This window comes from Tenrec ecaudatus, chromosome 5, assembly GCF_050624435.1.
Source record: "Tenrec ecaudatus isolate mTenEca1 chromosome 5, mTenEca1.hap1, whole genome shotgun sequence".
NCBI classification, from domain to species: Eukaryota; Metazoa; Chordata; class Mammalia; order Afrosoricida; family Tenrecidae; genus Tenrec; species Tenrec ecaudatus.
The window spans coordinates 80271310-80283827 of NC_134534.1; the positions used below are offsets into that span (position 1 = coordinate 80271310).

The 12518-nt window shown below is 37.8% G+C and overlaps 1 protein-coding gene across 2 annotated transcripts in view; it reads left to right on the plus strand.

Annotated features, from left to right (window-relative positions):
* The window catches only part of SNTG1 (syntrophin gamma 1), a 233717-nt gene that overhangs the window by 33396 nt on the left and 187803 nt on the right, over nt 1–12518 (plus strand). For both annotated transcript variants that reach the window (XM_075550673.1, XM_075550674.1), the window contains exons 4-6: nt 6182–6239; nt 8120–8163; nt 8269–8310. In XM_075550673.1, the coding sequence (XP_075406788.1) occupies nt 6182–6239; nt 8120–8163; nt 8269–8310 (144 nt within the window). The remainder of the gene's footprint in view (nt 1–6181; nt 6240–8119; nt 8164–8268; nt 8311–12518) is intronic.

Genomic DNA, 12518 nt, shown 5'->3' on the forward strand with positions numbered 1-12518 from the left:
CTTTTTTTATAATTTTCAGTTTTGTTCCAGATTTTTTCTCCCATTCTATCCAGGGCTTCCTATTGTGATCTCTGTAACTGATTAAATTCTACTGTGTCTCCACTCAAGATGGTAGAAAGATGCTAAGCTAATAATTAAAGAGACACATGCTGGTTAATACTCCTTTAGAAAGGCACAGTGCCACCTAGCCCTGTACAAGGTAGCTTCAAACGTTTACTGAAAAGTTCCAATATTTCAAAACTTCATTTTCTCCCAACTTTTTAGAGTCCAGTATTTGTCTCCAAATCCCACCTCCAGTAATGAAATCAGTTAGCCTTGATAAACATTTCCTACGAATAATAAGGGACTATAAGGACAACAGAATCCAGCAGATTTGGAGAACAAAGCATTGATTTCTCTATGAAGCTTAATTCTAGAATTTTTACATCTTCTGTTGAAAGGAAAAAATGCCAGAGCAGTTGTACGACATATTGAAGAAGGCTCCTCTGCAAAAAATCCCATAGAATAAGAAGAAAAAATAAATCTAATTACAGAAATAAAAGTATTATATTGAATTATATTTACATTTTTAATTGGGATTTTCTTATGTTTTAGCCTATATTCTTCTTATGCTGATGCACTATTACTGGTATTTGCTTATTTGTTTTGGAAGCGCTTCAATTTCCCTAATTTGAGAGGCAGCAATGTTGTAAATGGGCTGGCGACATCTTGACTTTCTGTTTATTCAGAGTTTCAACCTATATATTTTAAGTGTGTTGTGGCACACTGAGTGCTTAGAGGCGTGTATGGGGCCTGGTTTTTATGCTGGTAACTACGGGCATGAAAAACGAGTCCTGTTTTGAGGAAAATCTCCTTTCTTCTGAGAGAGACATGTCTCCAGCAGCACATTCCCCAGGCCCAAGTGTGCTCCCCGCCGTAGCGGTCCTAACGGAGCCCCTCCAGAAGGTGTCACGACCCTTTGTCTGGCCAGTCACTGTGCGTGCAGGGTGTCTGCAGATAAGAGCGATCCGGGTTGATAGCGCAACCCACTGCAACATGTAGCACACTCTCCTGAAGTCCTCTCCTGGATTGTTCCCCCAGGAAGGGTTTGAGCATCTGAGGTCACCAAGCACTAGGTCAAGATGATGACTCATTTCATTGCTTGCTATGTTACCAACTTATGATATTACTTACTGATTATGTTATGAAGCTTGTTGTATGAAGTGTACACCTTTTGAAAGATCTGTAAGCCCAATGTTATATACCCATTGGAAAATACGCTCACTCTTTTTGTCCTGACACAGGGACAAGGAGCCCCTGGCCCCACTATCTGTCTATCTGTCTTCACAATCACAAATTTGCTCCTAAGCACAAGTTTGACTGTCAGGGACCTATACCCCCCTCCCCCAGTGTATTACTAAATATTAAAACAAAACCTGTATGAGATCCATTTAATATTAAATTTAATATTGATTATATTAAGTTTAATATAATATTGACTACCATCTTTAGACTTCTACAGCACTGACCGTAATGTGGGGAAGCCTAGGAATCACAGAGCTCACCAAGGTACCAATGGCATGAAAACTACTGAAAATAAACCTGTGTCAGGAGCAGACTAGAGGGCTTCAACTTCTAGTACCATGCGGTTGTTCTTTTTGTCCTGATGTTCCTGGGCAAAATTTCTGTGACCCTCTTTGAGATCTTAAAAAACAAAACAAAATTGTTTTGTCTGCAAAAACTGGAACAGGTGAGGGATTTCCCAAAAGCTCTGGTTATGATTCCAGAGTCTTCTCTCTGTTGTCCGACAGAATGACATCAGATCCATCAGGGCTAGTGAAAACATATTCCATCAAAATTATTTTATGTGACTGTCTACCAATAGTTACCATGTATATGGCCTCTCAGCACCTATGTCATTTTTTTCAGAGTTGAACTATTCATTTTAATAGGCATCTTCTGGCAGCTCACTCTCAGCTTGGTTTCTCCTATATCCTTTTTCTTTCACCACTCCTAACCTAACATCTTGACTTTTTGGTAAACCCATCCCTTCTTGGACAGACTATCCTAAAACTTAACATTTTAAAACAGAATAACTTTGTCAAATTTTACAAATAAATGTATGTTCTGCATTCACAATAGTGGAAATAAATGTTTGCCTTTTAGTTTACTGGTGATTTCTAGTTTCTGAAAAATGATCAAAAACAACTAGTTGTAACAGTACAAATGTATTTACACACTTTTTAGACTTATGTACCTTTATTTCTTTACTTGAATTTATTTACTTGTTATAAATGACAAAATGGATATATTATTCCCATCCTTGAATGAGAAAATGGTAGTTAATGCTATGGTATGAGGATTTTTAGATCAATAGCAAGCATCAAGGGTAAAGAACTGGTCTGTTATTAATGTGACATATTTATTTTGTCCAAGCTAAAATTCCTAAGTGCTTTTGGTGAGTGGAGCTGACTTTCAGAGAGATCGTGCTATGGCTCACTACTCAGCAGGTGCTTCTTATCTCTTAGAAGTCTCTCTAGCACCTGTACACAGTGGCCACTCATTCCAATTCTTATGTTTGTGAATATCTGTTTACAAGTATTTAGAGTCTAGATGGGCATATCATGGTGATACCCTGTGTTTCATTTTGAAGCTCAACACTTCAATATTTCCTGTGTTAAAATACTGGAAATATTTAATGCTTTGAAACAATCTATGATTCAATTATATTCTATAGTTAATAATTGGATAGAGTCCTGCTGAAAATATTTTAGCTAGGACCATTTATATCTATTTTCTATAAAAAAATTGCTATAAAATTAACTGAGATGTGTAAATAGAATATATTATAAAATGTAGTATATTTTATATATTATAAATGTTTATCTGATAAACAGTCAAACTTTGCCTCACTTGCATTAATCTTAGACTTTGCCATGAGCTGGAATGACAGTCATTATTCAATAATTCAAATATTCTCCAGTGAAACAGTGTGGACTAAGATGGTGAGGAAAACCTTTCCTTGATCTCAGACCATATATAGACTATATTAATCAAATAGTACCATAAGTTAATGTACTCTATGGCTATGATGAGTGTTATAGAAGTAATGAAATTGAGTGGGATCCCTTTAGCTGAAATCTAAAGTCATAGTTTTTCCAAGTATGAAGGACAAGACATTCAAAGCACATGGAACATTGTATGTTATATCCTGAAATAGTCAACAATGATGACGGGACATCACATTTTCAGGACATATAAAAAAGGCCAGTATTCCAGAGAAACAGACTGATGGGAAGTGCTAGAGCTAGGAAGTTCTAATCCTTGCCTCTAGGGAGCATGCTGGCTGTACTTCTTCCAAAACATTTGGTTTGTTCATAAGGCAGTCCACGCTACTTTCAACATTCTTCACAGTCACCATCATCCAAACAGAGTGGCTCCTCTTCCATCTTCCTTATTCAATGTCCAACTTGCACCTGTGCATGAGGCCATTGAAAACACTAGGACTTGAGTCAGCACACCCGGAGTCCTCAAAGCTTTCCTCTTGCTTTTCAGCAGTTCAAAGAGGCCAGGTGCAGGATATTTACCCACTGCAATGTGTCATTTTATCTGCTCCTTGCTTTGTCCATGAACAAGGACTGTGGATCCAAGCAAGACAAAATTCTTGGCAACTTTAGCATTGTCACCATTTATCAGGATGTCACCTTAATGGTCCAGTTGAGAGGATTTTGGTCTTTTTTTTAATGAGTTGTAATCCATCATGAAGGCAGCAATCCTTCCAACAGACAGCAAGTATTTCAAATCCTCCTCACTTTCAGCAAACAAGGTTGTGCCATCGTCCAATCACCTATTGTGAATAGCCTTCCTCCAATCCCGATGCTGCATTCTTTTTCATGTAACAAACACACCCTTTCTGATGGTTTGCTCAACATACAGGTTTAATAAGTACATTTAGAGGTACACCCTGACATATACCTTTCTTGGTTTGATAACATGCAGGCTTCCCGTAGTCTGCTCAAATAACTGCCTCTTGATCCATGATGCCTGAGCACCAGTACGTCTTCTGGAATTCCCATTCTTCTCAAGGCTACCCACAGTGTGCGATGATCCACACAGTCAAATGCTGTGGTATAGTCAATAAAACACAAGGAAACATCTTTATGATTATTTTCTGTTTTCAGCTAGGGTCCATGTGACATCAGCAATGATAGCCTTTGCTCCATGCCCTCTTCTGAATCTGGCCTGGAAGAGAGTTCTGCTGAAACCTTTGGTGGATAATCTTCAGCAAACATTTACTTTCATGTGATATTAATGATTGTGTTCTAAACTTGGAGCTTTCTGTTGGATCACTTGTCTTTGGACTGGAGACAAATATGGATCTCTTCTAGGCAGTTGACCAAGTAGCTGTCTTCCACAGTTCCTGGCACAGAGAAGTGAAAGCTTCCAGAGCTCCATCAGTGGGTTGACACATTTCGATTGGTGTTCCATCAATCCCTGGAGCCTTGTTTTTGGCCAATGCTTTCAGGGTGAACTGCTTCCGTCATTGTCATATGCTATCTCCTGAAATGGTTAAATGCTGACTAGTTCTTTTTGGTGCCATGATTCTGCATTCTTTCCATCTTCTTTTGATGCTTCCAACAGCATTCTTTTTTTTTTTTTTTTTTTTTTTTGCCCACTGACTATTTCCATGTTACAACTTAAGGATTATTTTTCTATGTTTTCTCAGTTTAAAATATGCAGACTGCATTCTCCCTTTTTTGATTTTCCACCTCATGGTCTTTGCACTTCATTATAATATTTGATTTTGTCTTCTAGAGCTACTCTTTGAAGCATTTCTGTTTGGCCCTTTGAATTAATAATTTCATCCATTTTCCTTGGGTACTCTATGATTAAGAATAAATTTCATAGTCTCTTCTGACATCCACTTTGATAATTTCTTAACTTCCTTTCTTCTTAATTAACTTTTTTCTTCATTAATTATATTTTTGATGTCCTCCGACAGTTCACGTTTTCTGTAATTATTGTCCAGTGAGATGTATTCAAAATCAGGTGGGATTCATTTTAATTTTCCTGAACTCACATCAGAGAAAATGGTGGGCTGTTCCTCTCTCAGCCCCTGGCTTGGTTTTGAGATTGTTCATCATCTTTTCCCTTAGATACAGTCAATTTGATTATTTTAAATTCCATATGAGAATTCCACATGAATAGTCAATGTTTGTGGTGTTGGGGATTGGGGGGAGTTATTTTCTAAATTCTATTGTGTGGTCTATAGCTTAGTTCCTATCACCAAGACCATGTTTTCCAATTATTGGTCCTTCCTTTTTTGTTCTCCAGCTGAGTAGTTGGTGGTTTCAAACTGCTGCCCTTGTGGTTAGCAATACAACAATAACCTACCACTCCACCGGGATATCTGGCGATGGTAGGGAACCAAACCCTACCAAATCCATTTCCATTGATTCAGTCTGACTCCTAGTGACTGTTCACTATAGTTTATCTTTGAATATGGTTTATAACATTTTATCTCTGTAATGTAGAAAAAGATATTTTATACACTTGTTTGAAGGATTTATTTTATTTTCCGTTACCTAAGATTAGATTTCTTTCTTTTTATTTTTTATGTAATGTTCTATCAATGAGTCCAAAGTACATCTACTACCTTCTAGCTAGCTTATTATAATTGTTTAGATGGGGTAACACACAAAGAGTAATGCAATATTAATTAAGAGATGCAGGGTAATCTCTTCCAACATTATGGCTGAATTTGCTGTTTTGTGCAAGTCACGATCTTCCCTGGTCTCTCTGCTTCCCACGCACTACCACTTGCATCTTTGAATATGCTCAGCTCACATAAAATGAATTAACCAGTAACATAATGCATAGTCTTAATTGGAAGTTTATGGGAAATTTTCTAGAATGGAAAAGCTACACATTACTTAAAAAGTATATTACCCATATTTTAAAATAAAAATTTAAAGGTAACTGTTATTAATTATTGAAGATCCCAGTGGAATTCTAGAGAGGAAAATAAACTCCAAAGGAGCACTCTTTGTTTAGTGAAGATATTCCAGAGATATATTAAAATTCTGTTTGATGGTAAAATGACATGCTACTCACAATTTTTAGAGTTTCTTGCTTAAAAGATATATCTTTAAAAAAAAAAGAAGGCAATGTTTTTCCCCCTTTTTTCTATTTATCTTTTCAGGGGGGAGCAGAACATAATATTCCTGTGGTCATTTCCAAAATCTCCAAGGAACAAAAGGGTAAAGTATCTAGAGAATTACGTAGTAGGCCTATTTCAAAATTCAAATTTATTGAAGAAACTCAAATTTTAGGAAGCATAAACTTTTGTATAATTGCCTTTCTAAAAGTATCACATGGCTGAGTAATAATTGTCTGAGTCTGACTTTAAATTCTGTGCTCACTGATCAAATGTCTCTCCATATCTGTTGTAAATTTTATTATTGGATTGTTTTTATCATACTTTTCAGTTTGAGAGTTCCTTAAATATTTTAGTATCTTTACTGTGGCGGTTTACACAGGAGATTACACATGTCATAAAATTGCCCAGAACTAATCACACACAGGAGAATATATAAAACTGGGGAAATGAGAAATAAAATTAGTTGATTTATGAACATGTATACCCCTTTATTCATTATATCTAAAAACTAGGAACAATTCAGATCAGGTAAAAGGTTCAGCACATGAATGTTTAAACAAACTGGTACATACAATTTTTAATGAAAGAGAATAAAATATTGATACAAATATTCTCAATAAGATATTAAACACGCTGCCATAGAGTCAATGATGACTCATACAGACTCCCAGTGGGTTTCTGAGACTGTCATTACTTACAGGAGTAGAAAGCCCAGTCTTCCCAAGTGCAAACTGAGGACAAGGTTTCCAAGACTATAGTCTCCATGGTAACCCAGTGCCACATCTTTCCCCAGCGGAGTGGATACATTGACTCTGACATTAACATCCAAGCACTTAGTCACTGTGCACGACCAGGGCCCCTTAAATAAAATCTAGACATGGGTAAACACAACAACATACAATGACCAAGCTGAACTTACTGTTGAAATGCAAGAAGTGTTTAATATTTTAAAATAAAACTAGGCGGGTGGGGCCGGGGGTGGTTGGGAAACAAGACTGAAAGAAAATGGCCTTCTGTGGATTGGGGCCAAGGCAAGCATCCATTGTTCATTACAGAGACAAGCAATGAAATGTCATGCTGTAAGCCCCAATGAGGACAATTTAAAATGCTCTTTTTCAGTTCCTGGCTACAGCTAGGCCTGCATATGGAATCTGACTGAGACAAGCGAGGAGGGCACAAAGCAACCGTTGCATTGGTTTCAATCAGCAAAGCCATCTATGGCTTAAAACTAAACTTGGAGCTGAATCCACAGCTGATAGTTTGAAATGTGTAGGTATAAAACTTCTAAAAGTCCTCATGTATGAGGTGATAGAGTTCTTCATTCGCAAAAGGTGCTCCATGTTTTAGCAACTGTAAGCTCTGACATGATTGGATTAAATAGAAATATGATATATTAATTTCAAAATTTGAATTGCGCTTCCTGGTAGAACGAGAAATCTAACCCACTGCACAGGAGCCCTGGGAGCACACTGGCCACGTGTTGGACTGCTAAGGGCACCAGGGCAAAGCCACCGCCCCCTCCACAGGAGAATGAGGGGGGTTTCTGTGCCCATGAAGGGTGACTGTCTGGGAAACTCACAGCGGCAATTCTACCCTGCCTCAGAGCATCAGTACACCTGGAATGAATGGCAGTGAGGCGGTTTGTTTGTTTGTTTGTTTAGCTTAATCACCATACAACAATTTCCAAAGTTCCCTTCTCTTTGACTCTGTTGAAGAAGCCCTGGTGTGTGATGGGCTACTAACCAGTAACATGAGCTGTTCCCACCCACCGGCGGCCCCCCAGGCGACTGTCTGCTCCCAGACGGATTGTAAGTCTCGGAAATCTAAAGGGGCAGTTCTGCTCTGCTCTACAGCGTCGCCATGAGTGGGAATAAACAGAACGGACATGACTTTGGTTTTAGGTTTCTCTGTTTTGTTTAATCAGAAAATGTACGTATTGGGGGAAATCGGAGTCTAATTCCTGTTCTCTCTCGCTCGTAGCGGAGCTTTCGGGATTACTCTTTATCGGGGATGCGATTCTCCAGGTATGTGCTCATCATTATTTCCCGAGTTTAAGCAAATATTTACTTCCATGATACACATACATTTACCACAGGTGATATAAAACTGTCCTTTCATTTTAACTTCAGATAAATGGAATTAACGTGAGAAAATGCAGACATGAAGAAGTGGTGAGTTTTCTTGACTTTTTATGAAATTCCATACTTTTCTGCCATGTAAAATTAATCATCCTGTGCTGCACTAATAAATACCTCTTCTTCCCCCACCCCATGAGGGAGATGTAGCACTGGTCTTATGCCATCATTAGCACATCTTTAAATAATATTAATTATTTTTTATTAGACAAAAAAATCAATGAGTACTATTCAGGATAAAATGAAATTCAAAAACCTATTTAAGTATCAATTTTTCTAAATTTTCTCAGTCCAAATTACCAGTCACAATTGTGTATCTAGGGACATTAGATCTCTAAATGTTGGCAAATGCTTCAAATCTTATATACCGTATAATCCATATGTGTATTATGTCATACAGTAGTAGACGAAAGCTAGAGCATCTCAGACTATCATTCTGTGGTGAATATGTTTGTATGTGAATGTACAAAAGAGAGGAAGAGAGATAGAGAAAGAGGAGACCCACGGGCAGGTGGGGGCGGGGCAGGGAGTGGGTGTTAAAGGAGGTTAATCTTGAGACAGAGCAGTTTAGCACGAGGCAGTTTTTACCAGGTTTTTGGCTGTTCCTAAAAAGGCAAACTCTGCAGATCCAACATCAGATACTCCAATGCAGTGAGTGTGTGCGTCTCCTTAGTATGGCCTTTACCAACAAGTTACACAATGGATCCGTTGCATACAGTCTATCAACAACGCCAAGAGAAGCCACAGACTTAGAAGTTTCTGTTACGAGTGGTAAAATAACATTAACAATGACAAGGAAATGAATGAATCAATTCGTTAAAAATATTTGCCAGCATTAATCTCATAATATACTCTCACCAATTTCTGTATTAATCCCTCTGGAAAGGACTGAGAGAAATTAGGTTTAATAAATTATAGTCACAGAACCCAAATAAAAAACCTCCTAGCTCTTTGCTTCTCAAGGCTCTTGTTTCTATAGTGGCTATACATACCACACTTTAGCAGCCTGGGGGCAATGCTATTTAGTTAACACTCTTCTGACATGTTGAACTGGGATTGTCATACTATTCCAAACCTCACTGAGATAACCTGGCACATTTACAAGAGCCCAAATTTTATAAGTATTCTTATTAAAAGTGATTCCCTTTATAAGCACTTAGAATAATTAGATAAAATCTGTTAACATTCAGCGCATACATTTTGCTTCTCAAAATTTATTTTCCATCATCACATGCACACTCTGTGGGCAGTCTTGTGTAAAATATGAGAATTTCAAGTTTTCTATAACTATGTAGAGAAAGGGATTATATAAGTGATTTTAAACAAACAAGAGAGAACAGCACCCTTAGTGCATTCTGCCATGAGGCTTCATATGTAAATTTTAAATATGGCAAAAATAATTTTAACTTTCATCCTTTTTCACAAGTGAAAATGAGCGGAGACTCATTTTGACTTGAAATTCATGGAATACATATAAAAATAGCATGCATTCTCTGACAGTCACATACTGTCAGATGGAATTGTGTTTGCAATTTGCTTTCTACAGGTAGGCAGCCTGCTTTCACAAATGGCGAAGTGTTTGATGAGACTGATTCATGTGGCAGATAAATGAGAACAATGTACCAGCAATCCTGCTTCTTACAGTGCTCATTCTGTTTCAAAAGGGGGGGGGCAGAATTTGGAATTGTATTGTGAACTACACATTGTTCCTCAAAGCAAACTCCCCACCACACACACACACACTCTAAATTATAACCTCACTGGTTTTGAACTGACAAACAAACTCATTGCCATCGAGTTGATCTGAATAACAACCTTAGAGGACAGGGAAGAACCGCCCCTGGGAGTACAATGATGGTGGCTTTGAACTACCAACTTTGTGGATCACAGCCCAAAGTGAAACCACTACACCACCAGGGAAAAGGGATGTTATTACCTACAAGTGCCAGTTGTGGAGGGGTCCTCTGCACCTGAGATGCCTACGGAGTGAACCTCATGGATCTGGAAGACAGATGTAACACTAGCGGAGCAGCCTGAAAACAGGAGCTGGAGCTTAGAACAGAGAGCTTAGAACTCCCTGCCCAGGAAGCAAGTAAGCGTGTGTGCTTTCGAGAAGGAGGCTGACTTGTGCAATTGGGTGACTCTGGGCATGTAATTCAGGGAGCTGGGTTTGCTGACCCACAGAGCTTGAGCTGAATGCCTTCAGGGAGAGGCTTATAGCTGAGTGGCATGCCATTTGAGCATCTATTGGCAGCCCCAGGAAGAACTTTATAACACTTCCTGATAACTCTATCCTGAGCATTTCTCACCTGTTAACTTCTTTAATAAACTCTCCAATCATGAATATTGTCTCTCAGTTCTGAATATCCATTGGCAAGAGTATTAGACTCTAGAGGTAAAATAGAAAAGACTAGTGAAGTTAACTTGGCACATTAGTCCTCCGAAGGTCATCTTTAATTTTAAACATTTTAAGCAGTTTTTGCCGTATATATTCCCAATGCAATATGTCATTTCATTTCTTGTCTGCTGCTTTTTGATTTTAACCTGACCCAGGCCATTTTCAATTGTTCCATATGCATGTAAAAAATGGATGATGACTACAGAAGACCAAGGAAGGATTGGTGTGTTTGAATTACTGTGATGTGAAAGAATATCAAAAATAGCATAGATATCCAGAAGAATGAACAAATATTTCTTGGAAAGTGTATAGTCAGGATAATCTTTAGAAGCAAGGATATAGTTTGTGAGTGTTCTCAGGAGGGTCCAGTTCCTGGTGAAGGACCTCATGATTGAGAAAGTAGAAGGTTAACAATGAGGAAGACCCTCAGCATGATGAATTGGCACAGTGGCCGCAAAAATTGTTATCAATTGTGAGGCTAATGTAGGACCTGACTGTGTTCCATTCTGTTGTACGCAAGGTTCTTATAGGTCAGGAATTACTCTATAGCTCCTACCAACAACAACATGCATCCACGTTGTTAGAAATACTGTAGTCTGTCTTCCATCAATTTCACTCGGGGAATGGAGGGAATGGGTGAATGACCCCAGAGGCTTCTGTCTAAAAGAATAATTCTGGTTTCAGTTTTGAGATTACAGTTCCCAACAACAAGTTTATGCCTTTTATTTTTATGATCTCACTGATATGAAATATTGTGTATTTCAGTATGCCAGTAGTTATAAGTATCTTTTAAATTCTTATAAGATAAGAATACTAGGTGAATTCTGAGAGTTCAAATGGCACATTCATACAACAAAAATAAATATTTTTGACAAAAATAGTGTAAAATGCTAATTAATTAAATATTTATTCTCTGCAGAATGGAAGAAAAGCCAAACTGAATCTTTAGTTCATAATTGGGAGTCACAAATATTACTCTTTCATTCCTGGACCATGTTTTAGACCAGAATATTTCTCAGAACCAGAATCATGATTAAACTCTAGAATTGATAACTCATTCTCCCTTTTTTCCAGAACTGTACATCGAGGAAGTAAGCAAACCTGCTTCTTTGGTTTTACCCTGAAAAGGGAAGTTTCAAACAAGAAGTTATAATTGTTTGGGTTCAAGCATAGGCAAGTGAACAGAAATATTAAAGATGCAACAGAAGCAGTGTTTCATTGGTTTTAGGATAGGTCTTCATTGATGCATCATTTCATAAACAATATCAAACAACAGCAACAGAAAACAAAAGCATTGCCATTCAGGGAGTTTTGACTTATTTGTACATTCAATGTTCTGAACATTAATGGATGCGTGCAGCTAGTTCTTAGGTGAACATTCTAAAACATGCTTCATCTAGGCCATTAACGTCAACTCTACTTTGAGGAGACAGCTCTTTCCCAGTCACATTTTGAGAGTCTTCCCAACTATTAGGCTCGTCTTCTGACATTTTATCAGATAATGCTCCTCCACTCCTGTTCATAAGGTTTTCGATATAGAATCTGTCAAAAGTGGGCATCCTGTTTCTTAGCCCTAGCCTATTCTAGGTATGGAACTTCTGCTTAAAGCTGCTCACCAGGAATGGTCCTGCTGACTTTTACGATACTGGTGGCATAGGTTTCAAAGATCACAACAATATGAAAGCAACCACATTACAACAGACTGACTGATAACTGAAAACTATAAATGTTAAATAATTGTGCGCATGAATTTCCTTAAGAGATTGTTTTGCAAAGAAAGAGATAGAGTCAATTCTTAAGGAAAATGCTAATCAGAGATCAGAAATTTATATCCAAATTATACACA